At 44.8% G+C, this 23,053-nt stretch overlaps 1 protein-coding gene across 1 annotated transcript in view; it reads left to right on the forward strand.

Moving 5' to 3' along the window:
- Positions 1–23,053, forward strand: part of COL22A1 (collagen type XXII alpha 1 chain) — a 165,780-nt gene that overhangs the window by 35,328 nt on the left and 107,399 nt on the right. The window contains exons 3-7 of the mRNA XM_066625564.1: positions 5,830–5,904; positions 14,949–15,060; positions 20,042–20,165; positions 20,407–20,682; positions 22,290–22,370. Coding sequence (XP_066481661.1) covers positions 5,830–5,904; positions 14,949–15,060; positions 20,042–20,165; positions 20,407–20,682; positions 22,290–22,370 — 668 coding nt within the window. The remainder of the gene's footprint in view (positions 1–5,829; positions 5,905–14,948; positions 15,061–20,041; positions 20,166–20,406; positions 20,683–22,289; positions 22,371–23,053) is intronic.

The following is a 23,053-nucleotide window of genomic DNA, read 5'->3' on the forward strand; positions in this document are numbered from 1 at the left end:
ACTGGGAAAGGCCATGCTGCACAGCCTGCCTCCAAGCGGGCCGCTCAGAGGCCAGGGTTTCCCACTTGTTGAGGTCCATCCCGAAGGCCTTCAGATCCCTCTTGCAGATGTCCTTGTATCGCAGCTGTGGTCTACCTGTAGGGCGCTTTCCTTGCACGAGTTCTCCATAGAGGAGATCCTTTGGGATCCGGCCATCATCCATTCTCACGACATGACCAAGCCAACGCAGGCGTCTCTGTTTCAGCAGTGAATACATGCTAGGGATTCCAGCACGTTCCAGGACTGTGTTGTTTGGAACTTTGTCCTGCCAGGTGATGCCGAGGATGCGTCGGAGGCAGCGCATGTGGAAAGCGCTCAGTTTCCTCTCCTGTTGTGAGCGAAGAGTCCATGACTCGCTGCAGTACAGAAGTGTACTCAGGACGCAAGCTCTGTAGACCTGGATCTTGGTATGTTCCGTCAGCTTCTTGTTGGACCAGACTCTCTTTGTGAGTCTGGAAAACGTGGTAGCTGCTTTACCGATGCGCCTGTTTAGCTCGGCATCGAGAGAATGAGTGTCGGAGATCGTTGAGCCAAGGTACACAAAGTCATGGACAACCTCCAGTTCATGCTCAGAGATTGTAATGCAGGGAGGTGAGTCCACATCCTGAACCATGACCTGTGTTTTCTTCAGGCTGATTGTCAGTCCAAAATCTTGGCAGGCCTTGCTAAAACGATCCATGAGCTGCTGGAGATCTTTGGCAGAGTGGGTAGTGACAGCTGCATCGTCGGCAAAGAGGAAGTCACGCAGACATTTCAGCTGGACTTTGGATTTTGCTCTCAGTCTGGAGAGGTTGAAGAGCTTTCCGTCTGATCTGGTCCGGAGATAGATGCCTTCTGTTGCAGTTCCAAAGGCCTGCTTCAGCAGGACAGCGAAGAAAATCCCAAACAAGGTTGGTGCAAGAACACAGCCCTGCTTCACTCCGCTTCGGATGTCAAAAGGGTCTGATGTGGAGCCATCGAAGACAACAGTGCCCTTCATGTCCTTGTGGAAGGATCTGATGATGCTGAGGAGCCTGGGTGGACATCCAATCTTGGGGAGAATCTTGAAGAGGCCGTCTCTGCTGACCAGGTCGAAAGCCTTTGTGAGATCTATGAAGGCTATAAAGAGTGGCTGTCGTTGTTCCCTGCATTTCTCCTGCAGTTGTCTAAGGGAGAATACCATATCAGTGGTGGACCTGTTGGCTCGGAATCCACACTGCGATTCTGGATAGACGCTCTCTGCAAGTACCTGGAGCCTCTTTAGTACAACTCGGGCAAACAGCTTTCCTACAACGCTAAGGAGAGAGATGCCGCGGTAGTTGTTGCAGTCACCCCTGTCACCTTTGTTCTTGTACAGCGTGATGATGTTTGCATCCCTCATGTCTTGAGGTACTCCACCTTCTCTCCAGCAGAGACAGAGGATTTCATGCAGCTCAGTGACGATGATCTCTTTGCAGCATTTTAGGACTTCAGCAGGGATGCTGTCTTTTCCAGGTGCCTTGCCAAAGGCAAGGGAGTCCAGGGCCACGTGAAGTTCTTCTAGGGTTGGTTCACTGTCAAGCTCTTCCAGCACAGGCAGGCACTCAATGTTGTTCAGTGCTTCTTCGGTGACTACATTTTCTCTGGAATATAGCTCAGAGTAGTGCTGCACCCAGCGTTCCATCTGCTGCGCCCGATCCTGGATGACCTCGCCTGTTGCAGACTTCAGAGGGGCAATTTTCTTCTGTGTTGGACCTAGGGCCTGCTTGATACCATCATACATCCCCTTGATGTTGCCCGTGTCAGCTGCTATCTGTATCTCGGAACAGAGCTGGAGCCAGTAGTCGTTAGCACATCTCCTGGCAGTCTGTTGGACTTTGCTGCGAGCAGTTCGGAGGACCTGCAGGTTGCGCTCACTGGGACAGACCTTGTATGCTGCTTGAGCTCTCCTCTTTTCCTCAATGACTGGTGTCAACTCCTCAGAGTGGGCTTCAAACCAGTCTGCCGCCTTGTTGGTCTTCTTGCCGAATATGGACAAGGCGGTGTTGTAAACGGTATTCTTGAAATGTTCCCATCTGTTGGATGCATTTGCGTCGGCCGGGCCTGGAAGAGATTCCTCAAGCGCTTGTGCAAATTCCTCCACTTTTCTCTGATCCCGGGTCTTGCTGGTATCAATGCGAGGTCTTCCTTCCTTTTTCGTGTGATACAGTCGCTTTGTTTGCAGTTTCACTCTGCTGCACACCAGGGAGTGGTCAGTGTCGCAGGCAGCACCATGATAACTGCGTGTGATCTTGATGCTGGGAAGGCTGGAGCGTCTGGTGAGGATCAGGTCGAGCTGGTGCCAGTGCTTTGATCTTGGATGTCTCCAAGAGACTCTATGTTGGGGCTTTGTGTTGAAGAATGTGTTGCTGACACAGAGACCATGATGACAGCAAAACTCTAGCAGGCGTTGGCCATTTTCGTTCATCCTCCCAGTGCCAAACTGACCTAAGCAAGTGGGCCATGAACTGTTATCAGCACCAACTCTAGCATTGAAATCGCCGAGAATGAACAATGGCTCTTTTACAGGGATTTTCTTGACAGTGGTGGCCAGGTCATCATAGAATTTGTCTTTGGCTTCTGCTGGAGACGACAGAGTCGGTGCATAAGCACTGATGAGAGTGATAGGTCCTGCTGATGACTGGAGCTGCAGGGACAAAATTCTTTCACTTCCCACAGTAGGTGGGATGATGGATTTCAGCAGGGTATTTCTGACCGCAAAGCCAACGCCATGTTCCCTGGTTTCGTTTGGTGGTTTTCCCTGCCAGAAAAATGAGAAATTTCTCTCCTTGACAGATCCTTGACGTCTTGAATGAAGACGACCTGCCATTTTACAGAAGTAGGAAAAATCTGTCCTCTATTTTAATTTGTACCTAGCACGGCTGGAGAAAAGGCTTTATGAGTCTTGGATGTTTGAAGAAGTGTGCATCTATCTAGCTGTGTGCTCTTATACAGACCATGATTTACTAGTCACTATTTACTGGTACATATATTACTTCACATGGATGACTTTTTGGCTCAGTTGTCTCAATTTACTAGAATCTTGTATTGTATTGGCAACCTTCAGTCTCGGAAGACTATGGTATCACGCTCTGAAAGGTGGTTCTGGCACAGCGTCTAGTGTGGCTGGAAAGGCCAATCCGGGAGTGACAATCCCTTCCACACCAGGAGCAAGTGCAGTCTGTCCCTGGTCTGTCTCCCTGGCTATGGGCCTTCCTTCTTTGCCTCTTTGCCTCAGACTGCTGACCAAGTGTCTCTTCAAACTGGGAAAGGCCATGCTGCACAGCCTGCCTCCAAGCGGACTGCTCAGAGGCCAGGGTTTCCCACTTGTTGAGGTCCATCCCTAAGGCCTTCAGATCCCTCTTGCAGATGTCCTTGTATCACAGCTGTGGTCTACCTGTAGGGCGCTTTCCTTGCACGAGTTCTCCATAGAGGAGATCCTTTGGGATCTGGCCATCATCCATTCTCACGACATGACCAAGCCAACGCAGGCATCTCTGTTTCAGCAGTGCATACATGCTAGGGATTCCAGCACGTTCCAGGACTGTGTTGTTAGGAATTTTGTCCTGCCAGGTGATGCCGAGAATGCGTCGGAGGCAGCGCATGTGGAAAGTGTTCAGTTGTAACAATATTCTAGTGCTTGTCCCTGCTAAACAGGTTTTCTGATGCTTTTGGAGGGTGGGGGAGGCTGTAGATTTTAGGAATACCATTTAAATACCCTATTTTATAGCATGCGTACTCATTCACACACATTTGCAGCAGCATCACATTGCTGGCTCAGGTTCTGCTTGTGGTCCACTGAGACGCTTGGACCTTTTTAAAACACATGTTGCTTGCAAGTCATTTATCTTCACCTAACTTCATTTCATGGGTCCAGGTCCAATGGTCAAACCTGTCAAGAACATTCTGAATCCTGATTCTGAGTTATTTCTCCTTGGGCGGAGCCCTGAAATTCACTTCAATTGTTTTTTTTTTGAAATTTTCAAATGACTTTCACTTACAGTTGACATTTTGGTGCCAGTTTTCTAGAATAAATCTGACTCCTCCTAGCTTCATCAGCATTCATGGCCTCTCCTTCAGTTGCAGCCTATTTTGTCTTAATGATAGATGTAACTTGCTATGTCTGGAGCCTTCCCGCTGTCAGTTTTTAGACAGTAAGCTCTTTGGGACAGGGACCTGCCTTTCTGTTGCTACCTGGTAAATCTCCATACATGTTTACGGTGTGATAAAAATAAATCCTGTTAATAATAGCATTTTTGTCTCCATAGGCAAGAGTGGGTAGTCATCATATTCCACCAATCAAACTTTATAATTAATAGCTCTGCTTTTTGGACATTTCTTGACAATATGGCAAATGTGCCATTGATTTCTTTCATTCAAGGAAATGTTGCAAGAGCATCCTGTTATGCTGCCTCGGGCTAAATCCATCCTCCCACAACAACCTGGTATAATTTGGTGACACATCACCCCTGCTCTAATGAAATGCCTCGAGCTGTTTTGATAATGGGAGTTATTTATCAGCAGCCGCTTGTGAGCTGTATAGTTGGCCCCTTAAGAATGATTTTTTTTTTTAATTTGGGTACACCTCTGCTCCTGGAATCTATCTTCATGGCAAGATTAATTTTATTATTTGGTTAACTCCAGTGCTGAGCAAAGGCTCTTTGTGAAGAAAAAGAGAAAAAAAAAAATCTGTTCCCAATGGAACCTCTGTATTACGAGGAATGGCAAACGATGCAGAGGGGTTATGGGAAAATGGGAATGACAGGCATGAGGGGCCAAGATTTTGGGATAGTGGGATCATCTAACTGGTGTTCCATCTCCAACAGACTATTCATTAAAGTCTTGGAAAAAAGAACCAGGTGGGATTCCTAAAGGCATTGGTTCACATTTTTCATATTTTCATTTAAACCATTCTCTTGATCCACTTTCACTGTGATTTAGAAGTGTGAAATTAAATATTGATCTAGGAAAACAATGTAAAATAAATGTTCTTGCAAATGTGTGGGTTGGAAGAGAGAGATGGAGAGGCACAATGGTGCAGAGTTAGAACAATCTCTAGAGATTGTTGACTTTCTAGAATCAGCAACATAAGAAATTGCTTTCTGTGATCAGACTAAAGGGCTCCTGTTCTAAACAACAGATAGATAAGACAGGAGGCTCACATGCAGACATGAAGGTACGACTAGTTCATTGTGTGTATCTAGAGGTAAAGTGCTTCTGGAGGCTCCACTTAGGTATCATGGGTAATAGCTATTGATAGACATTTGAGGGCCTCTTTATTGACTCCGTACAGATACATTGCACAGTATCAGAAGGGCTTGTGTTGGCATCACAAGGCACACACTCTTCCACAAGCTAGGGGTTGGCATCATTTTTCTAGGAAGTGAATATTTTATGGATAGACATGGCATTGAGTTGTTGCTCACATATTTTATATTTCACACAAACTAGTAGAGCTAGATCATGACAGACACTGAAAGAATGCTAACAGTTCCTATCACCTCCTATCACCACCTATCCTCCCTACCTCTTTCTCTCTTTGGACTTGCTGAATGGGAGGCTTATGTAGGGGGAAGGAGATTTCCCTGCTGAAGTTCCCCCCCCCCCAATACAGCATGCCTGGTTTTGGTACAGCTACAGTAGCAGGGGGTGGGGGGAGGAGGAGATAGGATTAGGTAGTATCTTTCCTCGAGTTTGTTAGTGGAACACACTGGTCATGCAGGAAAGGAATTTCCAGTAGGAGATTCAAATATTATTTATAATAAAATTGTTTCTGTTTTGTTTTCTTTTCAGATGTATTGTGTCCCAATGTCCATGTGGAAGGAGACAGGTTCAAACATACCAATGGAGAAACTGATGATATTCCAGGTAATGTGATGCTGTCTGCAACCAGTTGCTAAGGGACGTGGAACTATTGAACACCAAAATTGTTCCCAGTAAGGGAAGGAGCAGAATGCAGTCTATATGGTATTGTCCTTTAAAGCCCTTCATGATTTGGGTCCAGGTTATTGGAGGGACCACCTTCTCCCATATATTCTGGCTCGCTCTCTTAGGTCATCTGATAGGGCTCTCCTTCAAGTGCTGCCTTCATCCCAAGTTAAAGGGATAGCAGGATGTGGTTGAGCCTTTTATATATTTTATATTTTTAGTTCTTGAATTATAAGCCACCTTGAGGATTTGCTCCAGCAAAACAAACAAATAGGCAGTTGAAGCAACCTCACTTCCAGTCCGGGCTGGTGGTATCATTAGGCTAGCTAGGTAGCACCTGGTGTGCAAACCTCAGAGGGACACAGTATTGACCTTTGAGGGGCAGTTTTATAGAGATTAGGTTTTTTAACCCATGTAAAAATGCAACTGATAATTTATATATTTTATTCAAAGATATATTCCACCATAGTGCAATGGAATATAATTAATTATAAAGTCTTATAAAGATTTCTATACTCTTCAATATTTTTTATTGCATAGCATGCAAAATAGCCTGGCATTAGGTACATCAACCAATATTCTCAGTTGGAGAGAGAAAGATGTGGGCAAAGAGGAAAAAGGTAAACCACAGGGTAGAGTCAAGAAATAAAAGAGGTAGTTTGTGATAAATACTGTTAATAATATTTCTCGGCAAATCTGAGATGTACCCAAGGCAAGCAAATCAGCCATTCAAACCAGCGGTAATTGGCAAGAATACAATTTGCCACTGTTGCTGTGCTAATTCAACAGCTGTAATGGTTTTTCTCAATGGGTTACAGAATACATTCCAAGATCAATGAGCTTACCTAAAATTAAATCTAAAGGATAACAGAGGTTCCTCTTTCTAGGATGAAATGTGCAAAATTTCTCAAGAGGAAGGAGTTGCACATCTTTGCATCTTTTTTATTTTAAAAAAGGTAGCAAGAAATAATAAATAAATAGTTGAGTAGGCTGAACTGAGTGGGAAGGCTCACAAAGTGGCTTTCTGCCGAGTCAGATGTTTTATTCATCTAAGAGCGCAATCCTAGCCTGCTCTGCAAAGCAAAGAGGCAAATCCTAGCCTGCAAGCAAAGAGGCTTGCACTGTATCTGGCGTAGGATCATGGGCAGAAGCGGCTTAGCCAGAGGCAAGGGGAAACTTTTCCCCTTACCCCTGGGTAAGGGCTGCTGGCCACAGTGGGTCTCTTCAGACTTGCGCCACCTCTGGACATGGCACAAGTCTGAGGAGAGCAGAGTGGCTTGAAGCCACTCTGATCTCCCTGGGAACAAGGTTGGGATCCGGCATAACTGGTGGATCCCAGCCCTGCCTCCGGCTCCCTGTCTGCCCACCCCCGGGCCACCCACCCACCCTCCTCCCGCCCAGGAACACCTCCCTCCCTCCTCCTCCCCGCCTCCCCCACGGCTACCTTTTACTCTTGCATCAGCCCAGCTGGGCCGACGCAAGACTTGGCGGGGAAGCCACCATGGAAGCTGGATTCAGCCTCCGTGTGTTGGCATACCTGGATGTGCCGACGCGGCTTCCTTGTAAGGAGGCCCAAATGTGCTTTATGGCACATTTGCGACCCTCCTGGGCCGGCCCAAGGAACTTGAACTGGCCCAAGTCTAAGTTACAATTACGCTCTAACTTGGTATTGTCAATTCTAATTGGTGGTGTCTCTTTGGAGTTTCAAACAGGAGTTCTTTCCTGGACCTATCTAGAGATGCCAGGATTGAACCTGGGCTCTCCTGCATTTATATTATGTGGCTTACTACTGAGTGATTTTCCCATCTGCAGTTAATGATAAACCAGCAGTGATTGGTTTGCTGAGCTATCTTTTTTGTTTGGCCTCAGAAGGGCCTTCTTATAGAAAGCAGGTATCTTTCTTTAGAGGACATGAATGCAATCAATTAATGGGTGATTCCACGTAGTGAATTATTACCCTTTGCAGGGAAAATAATGAATTTAATGTGGAAAGAAATTGAAACTGATTGTTTCTGGAAGTTTCACTTTTTTAAAAATTTTAGATGAATAAATACAGAGGCCCACAAAACAGGTCTGAGAGCAGGTCTGAGTCAGGGTAAATAGCAAAGGTTTTGCAGCCACATCATGGCAATGTTAATGTACTCTGCTGTTTTCAATCCAATACACAGACATGTTGCAACAGATTAACAAGCACAAGAATAGCTGTTCTTGATCTGGGCTGAAATCCTGGCAAGAGATCAATGCTTGGAATGGATGAAATGTGATGGGAAATAGATCTAGCTTTTTCCCCACTGCTGTTGTCTACAGCAGTTACTGATGATTCCAGCCAGCATTTCTACAGAGCAACAGAAGTGGTGTAAGGGAAAGATGGAAAATTGCATCACTACTCACCTCCACTGGTTCTCCTCTTCTTGCCCCTTGAATTGACAAAAGAAGAGGAGGGAGAAAGTGTGGTGGAGAAGAGAACTGTGGGCTAGAGTGACAGAGATTCTCCCCTTTCCTCTCTTACGCCTAAAGCATCCCTACTGGATTGCTGGCATTCCTTTGTTGAAAACATTCCAACAAAGGGGCTTCTCACATCTTATTCCAGTGCTGATAAAGGGTTTGTATGTGACATGTATGTGTGATTGAAATGATTATTGTTAATAACAAGAATTATACACCACTTTTCAACAACAACAAAAAAGTTCACAAAGCAGTTACAGAGCAAATCAAATAACTAAATGACAACCTGTCTCAAAGGACCTCACAATCTACAGCACCAATTATGCATGTGACATTCTGTACAACAAAAGAGGACAGGCCCCTTATGCAGGAACTTGCCATCTATAGTTCAACACAGGGGAGGCAATAATGCACAAGGAGTTTTCTTTTTGTGTCTGGAGGAGCATTCAAAGATGTCCTGCAACTCTGCTGCCCAAAGTGGTACAGTCCAGGAGGGCAGTAGTGAAGACCAAGAGTTCTCTTTTGGACTAGGCAGGCAAATAAGGACAACCACCATCTGCCAATATGCCTCTCTGCTTATTTATAGCCTGTTGTGGGAGAGTAGGGGCCATGCACCCCTGGATTGTGGGCAAGTCTGTAAAACCTAATAGCCTGCAATTATAGTCAGAGATGGCTGTGATTGCCTGTCAGTTGGCGTCCCTCCATTGGCATGTGGTTGGCAGAGAAGGGGATTGATTTCCAAAGATACCAGTGACTCATCAGCTAATTATAATATTCTCCAAGGGCTATATGTATTTTACGCTGGCCAAAGAGGAGCAGACAGTGTTTTGATTCTCCAAGAGGAGAGGCGTGTTAAAACAATGTTTTGCTGCTGCACACATCTGCTCTCCATATTGTTCAGCTGCTCTGGAACGACATTAATTCTGCCCTTCCTTTGCACTCTGTACTGGAAGCTTTCAATATCAGAGCCCTGTTAGCTAATCTCCTCTGCAAAGACAAATTGCCTGCAGTCCTGTAGCTGCTGCAGACCTGTGTTGCAGACTCTGGGCTGCACAGAGCACATGCTGAGACAGGGGCAGCCAAATAACACAGGAAAGTGGATGGCATAGCATAGCATAGCATAGCAGGCAAATTGATCTCTATGCAAGAGCCTCTGCTGATTGGTATTTTGAACCCCACACAATGATACATACTTTGATACATGCATTTTTGCGACAGTGCACACTGGCAGGAAGCCAGCACACTGAGCTCAGGATTGGGCTATGAGAGACTGAGAGAGAGAAGGAGAGAAGCAGTTCAATATAGAAATGCTTGGACCTCACACACTATGTGAGCTATCAAAGACAAGACATATCAATGTATTTGGCATAATGTTTCTAGGATAAATAACTTTCCTTTGGGCTTATTCCAAGCTCTGTTTCCTGCTATGTGGAGATTCCACAGATAAATTTTGCAAATCTTCCAACTTCTCTTGAAATTCAGAAGAAGAAAAAAATTGCCTTTGGACAACTCAGTATGTTTCTTCACCTTATTGAGACTCTCGGCTTCCTTCAGAAATCCTCAGCTGATGTATATGAGAAGGAATGCCCACATTCTTTTCTAATTTCGCATTGGGTGGAATTCTGGTGGAAACCAAAACTATAATTCTCCACCGACAGTTCAGATAAATTTGAGCAGATGTCTGGCTGGCCTCTCTGAGAACACCCAAAGAGTCAGAAGCAGCTCAGTGTCATTCTGGTCAGGTTCATGTCTGTCCAGGGTCTCCTTCACATATCAGCAAAAGTTTACTCTCTTCCCCTTGTCCTTCTCCAAACTTTGTCCTCCCATGGGAGGCTTTGCATATGAATGACTGATGAAAAATTGTAAGCCAGGGGGCCTAACAGAGCTCATTTGTACTTCATAGTCCCATCCTCATAACCAGAGAAACTCCTCTGATACCTCAGTTTGAATAATGCCAGCATTACATAAACTGTAATTAGAATAAATTGGCTAGTCTGAGGAGCCACATGATCCTGTTTTCCCAGCATTACAATTTCACAGACCTTCCATCATCTGATTGCTTCCTGGAAATGCACATGTTTCCTTTCCTGGTTGTAACGCAAAAGGCGCTATATAAATGAAAGAAACCTAAAAATAAAATAAATAAAAAAAAAATAAAAAATACCATACTTGTGAAAATCCTAGCTTCAAAAACATCACTCACTTTGTGATGACACATATTTATGAAACATTTGTGCCACAGGATGTGGTGATGGCATCTGGCCTAGATGCCTTTATAAGGGGATTGGACAAATATCTGGAGGAAAAGTCAATCACGGGTTACAAGCCATGATATGTACGTGCAACCTCCTGATTTTAGAAGTGAGTTACCTCAGAATGTCAGATGCAAGGGAGGGCACCAGGATGCAGGTCTCTTGTTGTCTTGTTGTCTCTGAGGCATTTGGTGGGACACTGTGAAATACAGGAAGCTGGACCAGATGGGCCCTTTGGTTCGATCCAGTGGGGCTCTTCTTATGAAAATGAAATTGATGTTTTGTTCATCCCTACAATGGATGCCAACTCTTAACGCTGGTAGCTGACAGAGTTGTACTGCAATTGGATGTGGGCTTGGTAGTGCTTCATCCAATCTAGGAAGCTTTCTATCAAGTAAGCATTTTCTGTTTTTCAGAAAACTTTTCTGCACTTTCTCTGCCACCATGCTTGAGAAAGATGGCAAATAAATATCACCAGATCCAGAGCAGTAGTAGTAAGTAAGTAAAAAATTGGCAGCATTTTATAAGAGCAGTTTGGTCAAAGGCAATATGTCAGAAAATTCTCCCATTCTAGCGCTGGGCTAGCATCGGTGTTCGCCTGGCATTAGGGCCTGCAAACATGCCTTACAGCACGTTTGCAACAGTGTGTACCGATGGTAAGCCATTTCAGGATTGGGCCCTCAGTCAGTTATCCTGGAGTAATAACCAAAGAATCAATTTGATTGACCCGCCCTGTTCAGGAAGTGAAGTTGACAGAGGGTAAACAAACCCTGGTAAAATCAGAAATTCTTAGCTCACTTATTCTGGGTTACGTTATTTTATAAACAATAGCAAAGGTCATTGTCAAAGTTGGGGAAATTTACATAAGAACATAAGAACAGCCCTACTGGATCAGGCCATAGGCCCGTCTAGTCCAGCTTCCTGTATCTCACAGCGGCCCACCAAATGCCCCAAGGAGCACACCAGATAACAAGAGACGAGCATCCTGGTACCCTCCCTTGCACCTGGCATTCTGACAGAACCCATTTCTAAAATCAGGAGGTTGCGCATACACATCATGGCTTGTAACCTGTAATGGGTTTTTCCTCCAGAAACTTGTCCAATCCCCTTTTAAAGGCGTCCAGGCCAGACGCCATCACCACATCCTGTAGCAAAGAGTTCCACAGACCAACCACACACTGAGTAAAGAGATATTTTCTTTTGTCTGTTCTAACTCTCCCAACACTCAATTTTAGTGGATGTCCCCTGGTTCTGGTGTTATGTGAGAGTGTAAAGAGCATCTCCCTATCCACTCTGTCCATCCCCTGCATAATTTTGTATGTCTCAATCATGTCCCCCCTCAGGTGTCTCTTTTCTAGGCTGAAGAGGCCAAAACTCCGTAGCCTTTCCTCATAAGGACGGTGCCCCAGCCCAGTAATCATCTTAGTCGCTCTCTTTTGCATCTTTTCCATTTCCAAGTTTCCTAAAAAAGGTCCAGTTTCCTGAAAAGGTCCACAAGACCTTCAATCAGCCAAGAGTGGCAGAGTTGATAGTTCTGTCTAACTCTACCCCAGGCGTATGACTTCCTGACACCTGAGGCAGCATGCCAAATGCTGTCCCCCTTACCCAGTGCTGAGCCAGCCTTCAGTGTTCTAGCTCTGCTCTCCCATGTCCTCCACATTTCCTCTTCCTCTCTGTCTTCTGTTCCTTTTCCCAGTCCAGGGAGTGGAAAAAGAAGCAGCAAAGGAGTCAGGTGGGCCCAGTTGGGCAGCCCCATCAATCCGCTGCCTAGGTTGAATGCTTCATTTGGCCTCATGGATGGGGTAGCCTTGTCCCACCCCTGGAGATCATAGTTGCTGAGGCCAGATGTTAGCTCAAAAGTACAATCCTCAAACAGCTGCTGAATCTTGATTGTGTGAGCAAAGCTATAATGAAACTTCCACAAATTTAAAACAACAGCAACCAGTTTTATCCTTTCCATGTATATTCTTACAAAGAATATTTATCTACGGTTTTTCAACAAAAATGTTTGCAAAGCAGTGTACAGAGAAAATCAGATAACTAAGGGCCCAAACCTATGCAGTGTGCGCTGGCTAAGCACCGTAGCTAGCCCAGCCCAGTGGAGTAGGGCTAGCAGGCACGGGGCTAGCACTGGGGCATTGCCGGTGCGCCGCTGCTCAGCCGTTGCCCAAACTGCCGGGTGACGGAGAGGTAGGTGGGGACGTGGAGGGCGGCAGGGAGGAGGCATTTTGGGGTGGGGGAGGTGTGCAGAGGGCAGGGAGGAGGCGTGGTGAAGGGAGGGAGCAGGGCTCACGGAGGGCAGGACTGGTGGAGTTCAGCTCCACTGGATCCTGAGCTCCATGTCGAACTGTGCAGCCCGACACGGAGCACTTTGTTTCTGCACCAGCCCAAGAGTTGTCGCAGAATGGAGTAGCCCCATTGTGGGGCTATTTTTCCTTACCCAGGGGAAGGGGATGAACGTCCTCTTCTCCTGAGGAGATGCCAGCGGCTTCCTGGTTGTGCGCTGGATACAATTTGCGTGCTGGCAGCCATTTTTGGCACTGCAGCAGCCCCGCACTCCAGGCAGCTCAGGATTGGGCTGTAAATGGCTCCCTGTCCACAATGAGCTTGCAATCTAAAAGATGCAAAATGTCATCCGCAAACAGCCACTAGAAAAGATACTGTGCTGTGGTGAAGAAGGATATTTACTCTCTCCATGCTAAATATAAGAGGAGCAACAACTGAAAAAGTTTCTCTTTGTAGAGTTAGCAGGGTATGACTTCATCCTCAAGGTCCATTCTTGCAATGCAAAAAGTTATCTGCTTTTGATGCAGCCAAAGTAGTATCCAGCCCTTTGGATACTGCTAAATCAGCTAAAGAGGAGAGTCAGATAAATCCCATGAAATCTCACTGAGACAGAGTCTAATTCTCTTCCAAGTGTGTATCCCCCGCCATGCCATTTTGGGAGGGTGGGTGCAGGCAGCAAGCTCCTGTTGTGTTTCAGACTAGATATTATTATTCCTTGTGAGGACCAACATCTCTGGCCAGCTCCCTGGTTCCAGACACTGTGGCCCTTGTTGTGAACCATGAAGTGGGCCTGTGTGCTTAGCATACCAAGGGTACAAACCATGAACCCTTTTGCTTAAACAAAAAAGGCAGAGAGTTTGAACTGTGTTGTTAACAATTCCATGTATGTATGTATGTATGTATGTATATTTTATTATATAACCATAGGTCATTACAATATATAAAGACACATATTACAGTATATGAATATAAGCGCATACAATAACGTTACAACCCACAAAGAACATAAAATATAACCAAAAATGGAAAGCGCTAATCAATTTTGGGGTCTTACAGACAAATAAAAACAGAGGAATATGAATTTAGGAACAATTCCATGCTTATTACAAGGACTTTTTTTTTTCTTTTTAAAGCCACCAGAAATTTAAGCTTTTGAAAAACATAGTCATTTTTTGGCAACTGAATATTTTTCAAACAGTATACTGAGAAACTTTTTAGCATGCCTCCCCTTGTACCTCAACACACAGAGAAATCTGAAATGGCTCCAAGCAATCCAAACCATCCTGCTTATTGTTGTAACTCCAATGTCTTCTTCACTCATCTTACCTTCCTTTTATTAGCTGCATTCATATTCCATCCATCTGTCAAGGAAGTCAGGGTGACAGGTGTGGTTCTTTCCCCATCCCATTTTCATCTAAATGTCACCTTGTAGGTAGGTCTGGTTGAAAGACAGTGACTGGGGGCATGCGGATTTGAACCAGGGTTCAGATTTTGAATTCCTGTTCTGTCAGTCTAACCCAGGGGTATCCAAACGTTTTGGCAGGAGGGCCACATCATCTCTCTGACACTGTGTTGGGGGCCGGGAAAAAAAAGAAGTAATTTACATTTAAAATTTGAATAAATTTACATAAATGAATTTATGAGAGATTGAACTTATATAAATGAATGAACGTCTTACAGTAGCTCAAGGCCTATAAAAGGCCTTGCACAAAATAAGGTCAGTCTTTCCTTCGCTGCCACTGCTGCATCACAGACATGAAGCAGCAAGCAGTGGAGGGAGACCTTGTCCCACAGCTCAGGTGAGAGGTCGAACAGTCGTCCTCATGTTGCATCTGGCCAGAAAAGGCTCCAGGAAGTCTCTGGAGGCCGAGGCTCTTTGGAGGCTGGGGGCTCCCTGAGGGCCGAATTGGCTGCAAGTGGCCCCCGGGCCAGGGTTTGGACACCCCTGGTCTAACCATTACACCACACTGTCTCTGTCTTCCCATGTGTTTCCCTTTTCAGGGTTTGACCTGATGGAATTATTCAGCGTGAGGGAGATATTTGGAATGAAGGACAGTGGTCTGCATAGCTCCTACGTTCGACTTGGAAGCTTCCCCATTGTTCAGAAAACACAGTAGGTTTCCTTTTCTTTTGCTTGAACATTTTACTGCCTGGACATGGTCTTTTTTGATGGGATAAGTAGGACAATTTCTGGATCTCCGTATTTTGCAATGGCTTGGTTGAAATATGAACCCAATTAGATTTCTTGTGTGTCTATTTGTAGTTAAGGAAAGCAAATCTTAAAATTGAATCTGCTCATTAAAAGTAGTGTTCTAATCCAACACACATTTAGAGAACGCCCATTTGACTGGCTTGAGTGGAAGTTACTTCCGCCATTGGTTACACCCATTGACTTCAGTGGGTTGTCTGCACGAGTGGTTGGCAGAGGGCTGCAGCTATAGCCAAAGGCTTCAAGCCAAGGACAGTTGGGCATGGCTACACCCCATTTACGTCAATTAAATTTATGCCCACAGTCAGGAGCTTAAGCCCCATTAATTGCTATGGGACTTGGGTGTGCCTGCTTCTCCTTGAATTGCACCCAAAGAGCTTACTGATGAAAACAACTTGGCAGCCCCTCTTCCACCTGCATTTAAATGGTTAAGAATAATTTCTGTAGCACTTGGAGTGGTTTCCAAGCTCTGTCCAAGACTGGTTATGGCCGTCTAGCCTACCTATTTGCTTCATTTCTCTCCTTCTTTAGGGGCTATTAAGGTTCTTTATATCTGCCACCTGTCTACCCACTGGCTCTTCCCCTGACTTATTTTCTGCTTTCCTCCCTACTGCATCACTCCTGCACTACTCCCTCTCCACAATTTCCAGCCATTTTCTTAAGCTCAGCTCCTATACTATTCTGCTTCTCTCTTCTCATCTCTCCTTTGCCAAATTGACCCAAACAATTCGTTTAGGGCCCAATCCTATCCAACTTTCCAGTGCCGGTGCAGCTGCAATGCAGCCTTGAGGAAAGGGAACAAATATTCCCTTACCTGGAGGAGGCCTCCATGATTGCCCACCCCTCCTCGGAATGTAGCACATGCCCCATTGACAAGGCTGCACTGGTGCTGGAAAATTGGATAGGATTGGGCCCTCAGCCATGTATTTGCCACATTATACCCTTAAAAAAATTTCTCTGTAACTACCTTGTGGGGCCATGGCTAACAGGTAGAAGGTATGTAAACCCTTTTCCTCACACAATTTTCACATTAAAAATTGCACCCCGTAAGCAACTGCTTGTTAAATAACCACTTTAGGAGTGGTTTTCAGCTGAAAATGATATAAAGGTAAAGGGTTAAATATCCTCTACCTTGGTACCGTGACCCCACAGCCCCTGCTATACAGAAGTGAAAAAGTTGCAAGCTGCACATCATGTGGTAAATGTAACATGCCCCTTGCGCCCCCCCCCCTTTTTTTTAATGCTTCCTGGTCCCTCTTTCCTGGCCCACTGGCTTCTCAGTCCTTTGCCTCTGACACATCTGACTGTCCAGTCTTATTGTGACATCAGAGAAGCTCAATCAAACAAGAACCTAAGCTTTACTTCCTGGATTATACTGTGCATTCCCCCCCCCCCCAAGTTGGCTGCTGGTGTTTATTGTTCTATTGGATTTCATTGTTATCTGATTGCTTTTATTGCTGTTTTTTTTTTAACTGATGCCTTTTTTCCCCCTTTCTTTTTATACGTATATATTGTTTTAATTTTGTTTCCTGGTCCTTAATTACGTCTTTTAAATAAGTTATTCTATTCTTCTATTACATACATTTTATGTTATCTGCCTTGAGCGGCTGTGGTAGTGGGGTAAAGGAGGGAATAAAATTTCATTCATTCATTCATAAATAAATAAATAGAATGAATGAATGAATGAATGAATATCTGCCCTCAAAGCAGGTGTGGGTTGGGACTCGTACTCAAGTCACGTAAACACACGTTTTTCATGACTCATACAGAATCATGCATGTCTTTTGGATACTGACTTGGGCACTGACTCAGGGATTTTGCCCTAAAAATGAAAAGATTCAAATAGACTTAAGTCAGGACTCACTTTTGTGTGTGCTTACAACTCTTACATCCCCGCCCCCACTTCTACAACTTGACTTGTTTCTCAAAAAGACTCAGACTCGAATCAAAATGACTAAAAAATAGCTCTGGATGAGTCGTGATGGCCATCTGTTATGACTTGTGGGCAACTTGATCAAAGGGGGGTAGAGACTTGGGACTCGACTCAAGACTTGGGGCTGTGACTCTGGCACATCTGTGCCTCCAAGTTAGGCACTTTGAATATTTTTCTGCAATGCTCGAAACACACTCTCAAGGGTTTATTTGAGTGTTTAATTGGGCCTGTGGTCAAAAAGCATTCCATGAATGTATGTGTTAGTGTGGGTGGGATAAGGGGACTTGAACCCTGGATGTGGGTGTTCCTTGCAGTTCTTTGCTTTTGCCCCTTTTCTGCTGATGTCACTGTAGCTCCTGTAAGGGGTGGGGGTTCTGTGACATTCTTGTGTTATTCCATGTTTGTCTGTTTGTATGTGGTATCCTTGGGGCGCATGGGTAGCGGGGGCACCTGTTGCTATGTTTTTCATTCCCAGTGGCTAGCTGAAGGGCTCCCCCCAGTTTTGGCTGCTCATTGGCCATGCACCTGCCTCCACCCCCTGTCCTGGCAGCAGTTCTCTGGCCACTGGCATTTGGGCTGGGTGGATGTGGTGATTGGCTCCATGAGCATGAAATAATGATGCACAGATGTAACACTGATGATGCATGGGTGTTGCTTCAACATTGCACTGATGACATGCCTATGTCTGGACACTGCTCTAGAGTGACAGGCTGTGTTCGTATTTCCATGGACTCTGTTGGTGTTGCTGAGAAGGGCTGTGTTACTTGGTCATGTGTTCTGTGGTCAAGTGGCACTGCCTTAGTGGGTATGTCAGATATCACATTTGTATGTGACATTGGCATGTTATAGGATTGGGCTTGGAACATTATTATCGTCCACTGGGCCTTTCCTGAATTCAGGGTACCCTTCCCAAGGTGAGGCTGTTGTGGCAAGAAAGGGGGAGGGAGACTCACATAGAGGCATGGGTGGGATGTGACCATGAGTAGACTTGCTCAACTTTAAACTGCTTCAGATTTGGGCTGCTGGATTTCAAGCAGGGGTTCTCACACAGTTATCTCTAGTAGAAACAAATGCCTGTTCCCTACCTAATGGTCTTGTGGTCTTGTGGCACTGGGCATAAACCCATAAGTCTACAGGATCCAAGCCATGCACTCTTGAGTCTTGACATAGCTCCAAATAATGCCAGCCAGACTTCTTCTTCAACGTCATGGCTGTTAAGCAGCAGAATCAATAAGATCCATCAGACTTGGGAGTGTAGTTCATTGTCTCAGACACGGCCTTTCATGAACATAGATTAACATTATGCCATCTTTTGAGAGGAGGAAGGAACTGCTGTGTAAATCCTGTCTGCACCTGCGGCCGCTGGTTCTGGGAGCCAACAGAAACAGTGAAGTTTCATTAAGCAAGCTGTGAAACAAGAGTGCCTTGTCATGGATTCTTTGCTGCTATTTTCATTTCCTACTTGTGCAGGAGCCAGCCAGTTCACCTGCGCTCACCAGGCAAAGCTCCCACGGCAAAGCAAGATGTCAAAACAGGGTGTATTCAGACACCCAGTGGTTGATCTGGGTAGGGCATCAAAGGAGACTCCAAACTGTCTGTGTAGCCATTCAGTGTAGCCGATTGCCAGCATCCAGATTTTTGGTATTTAAATCAAAGAGCAAGAAATTCCTCACTGGGTAAAGGGAGAAGAATCACAAAGAAAGGAGAATCACAAGCTGGAGTGTGTAGGTGGATCATAGTCCTGTTGCTTCTGGCAGCCAAACAGTGTAGTCTTGCAGATTGCTGCCAGTTGGAAAAATCCAGCCAGGCTGTTTTCAGCATTTCTTTTTTAAGGCTGCAATCCTATGCACCTGGGAGCAATTTCCACTAAACACTTGGGATTTGCTTCCAAGTAAAGAAACATAGGATTGCACTGTACGTCTCGTTATTGTTCATGATTAACGACCCAGTCCTGTTAGACCCTTATGCGGCCCTTATGTTCTAGCATGGTAAAGCCCTTTATTGATGTTGCAAAAGTGGTAAGCCATTTGGTGCTGCCACCACTGCAAGTGGCGAGTGGCCTAGTTTGTGCACCGGCAGATAGGAGATGACTGCTAGAACCAATAAATCAGTGCAGGGGATAGGAGGGAAGCAGGAAAGGGTGGATGTGTGGAAATGGGAAAGGGAAGTATCAGCAACAGCAGCACATACCAGTATCCTAACCCCCTACCTGGCTTCAATTCCATGACCAAGTTTCATATAGGTATGTGCCAGCTATAGAACAAATGTTCCCTTACCCTGAGGAGACCTTCAGATGCTGAAATTCCTCTGTGGGATTCAGCAGGTGCCACGTTGGCACTGCTGCATTGCTGCATGGAGAGTTGGAGTGTAAGGCTGTGTTTAGAAGACTTTCAGAGATCTGAAGGCTATATGACAGAAACACTCCTTCTCATAGTTCATGCAGTTCTTTTTTTTCCTTTTGTGCCCTGTGATGAGGCTGGATCAGAGGATATGTTTTGCTCAGATCAGCCCAGCATCCAAACCCGCTTCCATGCATATTCATTTGGGGAAAGATTGTCAAAATAGGGCCTATGCATCTAGAATCCTATGCCCACAATCTATAATCCACAATGCAGGTGATCTCTCAGGAAAATTCTGACATGGTTTGATGGCACAATGTACATAGGCTGTGTTTGGATGGTCCACCCTTCTCTGAATGTGCAGAACTAGTGGAGGTGGAACCGGATGGTTGGAGATTCACTCCTCTCTAAGCGATGAACCAGATCAGAGAACAGACCTTGTCTGGTTTGTTCACTGGTCAAACGCTTCCTAAACCTGCAAAGTTTGTTTAATCAGAGGTTGTAGAGGAAAGAGAAATGAACAACTATGGCTGTATTATACGACCTCCAGCTTCTGCTAAACCTGTACACAGTTGAAATCTCTCATTTCTTTCTCTTTCTTCTCTTTTCCCAGAGATGTCTTCCAACAAGGACTACCTGATGAATATGCTTTTGTAGCCACCTTCAAATTCCGCAAAGCTTCCCGGAGAGAAGACTGGTACCTTTGGCAGATCATTGACAAGTATGGCATACCCCAGGTAGGGCTGTCTCTCTCCCTCTCTCCCCCAGGGAGTTGTGTAATCCTTTCCAATTTGCTGCATTGCTTCCGCCACCTCCCACTGGTCTTTCCACATTGATTAATACAACTCTCGTTTCATGAAAAGACCAGTTCATTCTCCTGGACAGCAGTGATAGGCTTAGGACAAAAATAACATGTAGGGACACTGGCACTCCTGCCCCTTATTTCACTTCATATAAGTATTCTTTTTGTTTTCCAAGGTTTCTATCCGACTGGATGGTGAAAACAAAGCCCTGGAGTACAACGCTATTGGCCTGACCAAGGATGCAGTACGAGTTGTCTTTCGAAATGGCCGCGTCAGTGACTTGTTTGACCGTAACTGGCACAAAATTGCTTTAAGCATTCAGTCTCAGAGTGTCTCCCTCTACATTGACTGCAAACTGGTCCAGACGCTGCCTATTGAAGACCGAGAAAATATTGACATTCAGGGAAAGACGGTGATCGGCAAACGCCTCTATGACAGCGTGCCCATTGATGTAGGTACCAAGGGTGTAGACCTACCCGTGTGGGGGAATGGGGCTGAAGCATTTTAGCATGCATAAGATCCTTGGCGTCTCCAGATGGGGCTACAAAAGGCCTGTCCCTGAAACCTTAGAAAGTGCCTGCCTGCCAGTGTTGACCATACAGAGAGCACAATCTTATCCTTTCCCCCTCCTGTTGGTGCAGCCACATCAAAAATGGCTGTGCTGTAACCAGTGCAGGTGGTGAGAAGCTGCAGAGTTGAAAGGGAATTCAAATCCCCTTATACCTCTGTAAGCCTCTCGCACCACAGTGGGTCTCCTTGGACGTGTGCTAGCCCTTTTGCTAGTGCAAGTTTGAGGAGAGAAAGTGGAGGGGAAACTGCAGAAAAGGAATAGGATCCATCGTGCACCATAACTGCCAGATCCATTCCTCCCAAAGCCTCCCCATTCCCGTTACACCCCTTACCTCTCAATTTTTCCCCTCCCCACCCTGTTCTGCCCTCCCCCCCACCTCTCCTGCCTCTCTCTGGTGGGAGAGTGAACAACACATGTGGGAAGGCTCTGGGAATCCCATTGGCATCCTACTGAGTGTGCTGCTGGAAAGTACAGCTCCTTTTCAGCAGTTAGCACTGGTAGGACACTCGTTCCGCTAGCACTAAAACCCAAGAAGATTGGGTTATGAGTTAGGTGCACCAGTGATCTGACTCAGTATAAATTAGTACTATATGTTCATAAGGCTGGCTATATCAGACAGTCTGGTTTGTAGGACACTCTATTGCCATATGATGGTTAAAAAAATCTTTGCTTTTCCTTGACATAACTAATTTCTAACACTTTAAATTCATTCGAGTTGCTTTAATAGATCAACTACCTGTTTTTCATTGATTAATCAATCAATGAAGCTAGATGTACAAACTTCCAAAAATCAATAAATGCTCTTAAAGAAAGAGATGAACTCTGCATTTAAGTATCAGATATATTACAAGGTAATAATGAAACCTATTACACATTAAAGGTAAAGGTCATATTTAATAATTTCTGTTTCAACAAGTCTGAGAATATGAAACCATCCAGGCAAAAGAACATAGCAGAGCCCAAACGGTTGTAAAATGAACAAGAGTGATAACAATCACTGCAATGAACCCTCAGTTTAACGGCCTAATAGGGACAAAGGGATGTCCTTTAATACTGAAAGCTTGTTAAATCATTTGAGTCAATTGAGACCTGCATGCGCAAAACGTATATGGCTCGGTTTTAATGAAGCAGAAAATGTCTGTTGTTTCTGAAGTCTAGTAAACCAAGGCCCATTAAATCAAAGGTTCAATGTATTGTGAAAAATTCAGATTTATTTATTTTTTAATACTTTGGCATGGATTCTAGAAGAGGGCCATTACTGTCAGGGGCAAGGTTTAAGCATTTGAGGTTCAGTATTTTGGATGTTGAAAATGCTTTATGTGCCTTTGTGCTTCCAAAGAGTCTCACTCTCTCGTATGTAACATGGCCCTCTGTTGTGAATCATCCCAATTATTGTTTGCCACAAGCACAGACCAAAAGAAAGCCAGGTAGCCTACTGTCATTCCCTGAATTATGACCTTAATGATTTCCTGATTTCTTCTACTCAGTTTGACCTTCAGCGGATGGTTATTTACTGTGATTCACGGCATGCTGAGCTAGAAACTTGCTGTGATATTTCTTCTGGCCCGGTAAGTTCAAATGCATATCTCTTTCTAAGGGGTGCATGAATCCAGATGCCCACAGGTGCAACAATGACTCTTAATTGAAATCTATCATCCAAAATGGAAAGATGCATAACTACCTTTGGCTATGGGCTTCTAACCTGAGGAAACTGGTATACAAAATACATAATTGTTGAAATAGTTTTTCCTCAGTTGTCATGAAAAAGAGAGGTGCAAAGCAGGTATAGTACATGTGTGGCAAACCATGGTTTGTGAGGCACATGCAACTCTTTGGCTGCAATCCTAACCACACTTTCCTGAGAGTAAGCCCCACTGAACAAAATAGGACTTACATCTGAGTATACCTGGTTAGGATTGTGCCCTTAGATATGTAATGTGTGAATCTCAGAACTATATTGGCTGAGCTCTTTTTTGAATCACAAATAATAAAGAAGGTAAATAAAAAATTTCCAAGCTTGATAATTATATACTGGGTATAAACTTAGAGTCCATTGGATTAAAACATAAGTTTAATGTTCATGTGAGTAAATATATTTAAGAATTTAAATGTTTTTTTTTAAATATTGCCTTTCTTAATTATCTCCCTTGCAGCTCTCAAACATCTGAAGTTTATAATATTTAGTTCTTAGTTTAAGCAAGTTTCGCCACCCTGATATAGTATTTAACTTGTGGTATGGTTCATCTTAAAA

This window comes from Tiliqua scincoides, chromosome 4 (assembly GCF_035046505.1).
Source record: "Tiliqua scincoides isolate rTilSci1 chromosome 4, rTilSci1.hap2, whole genome shotgun sequence".
Lineage (NCBI taxonomy): Eukaryota > Metazoa > Chordata > Lepidosauria > Squamata > Scincidae > Tiliqua > Tiliqua scincoides.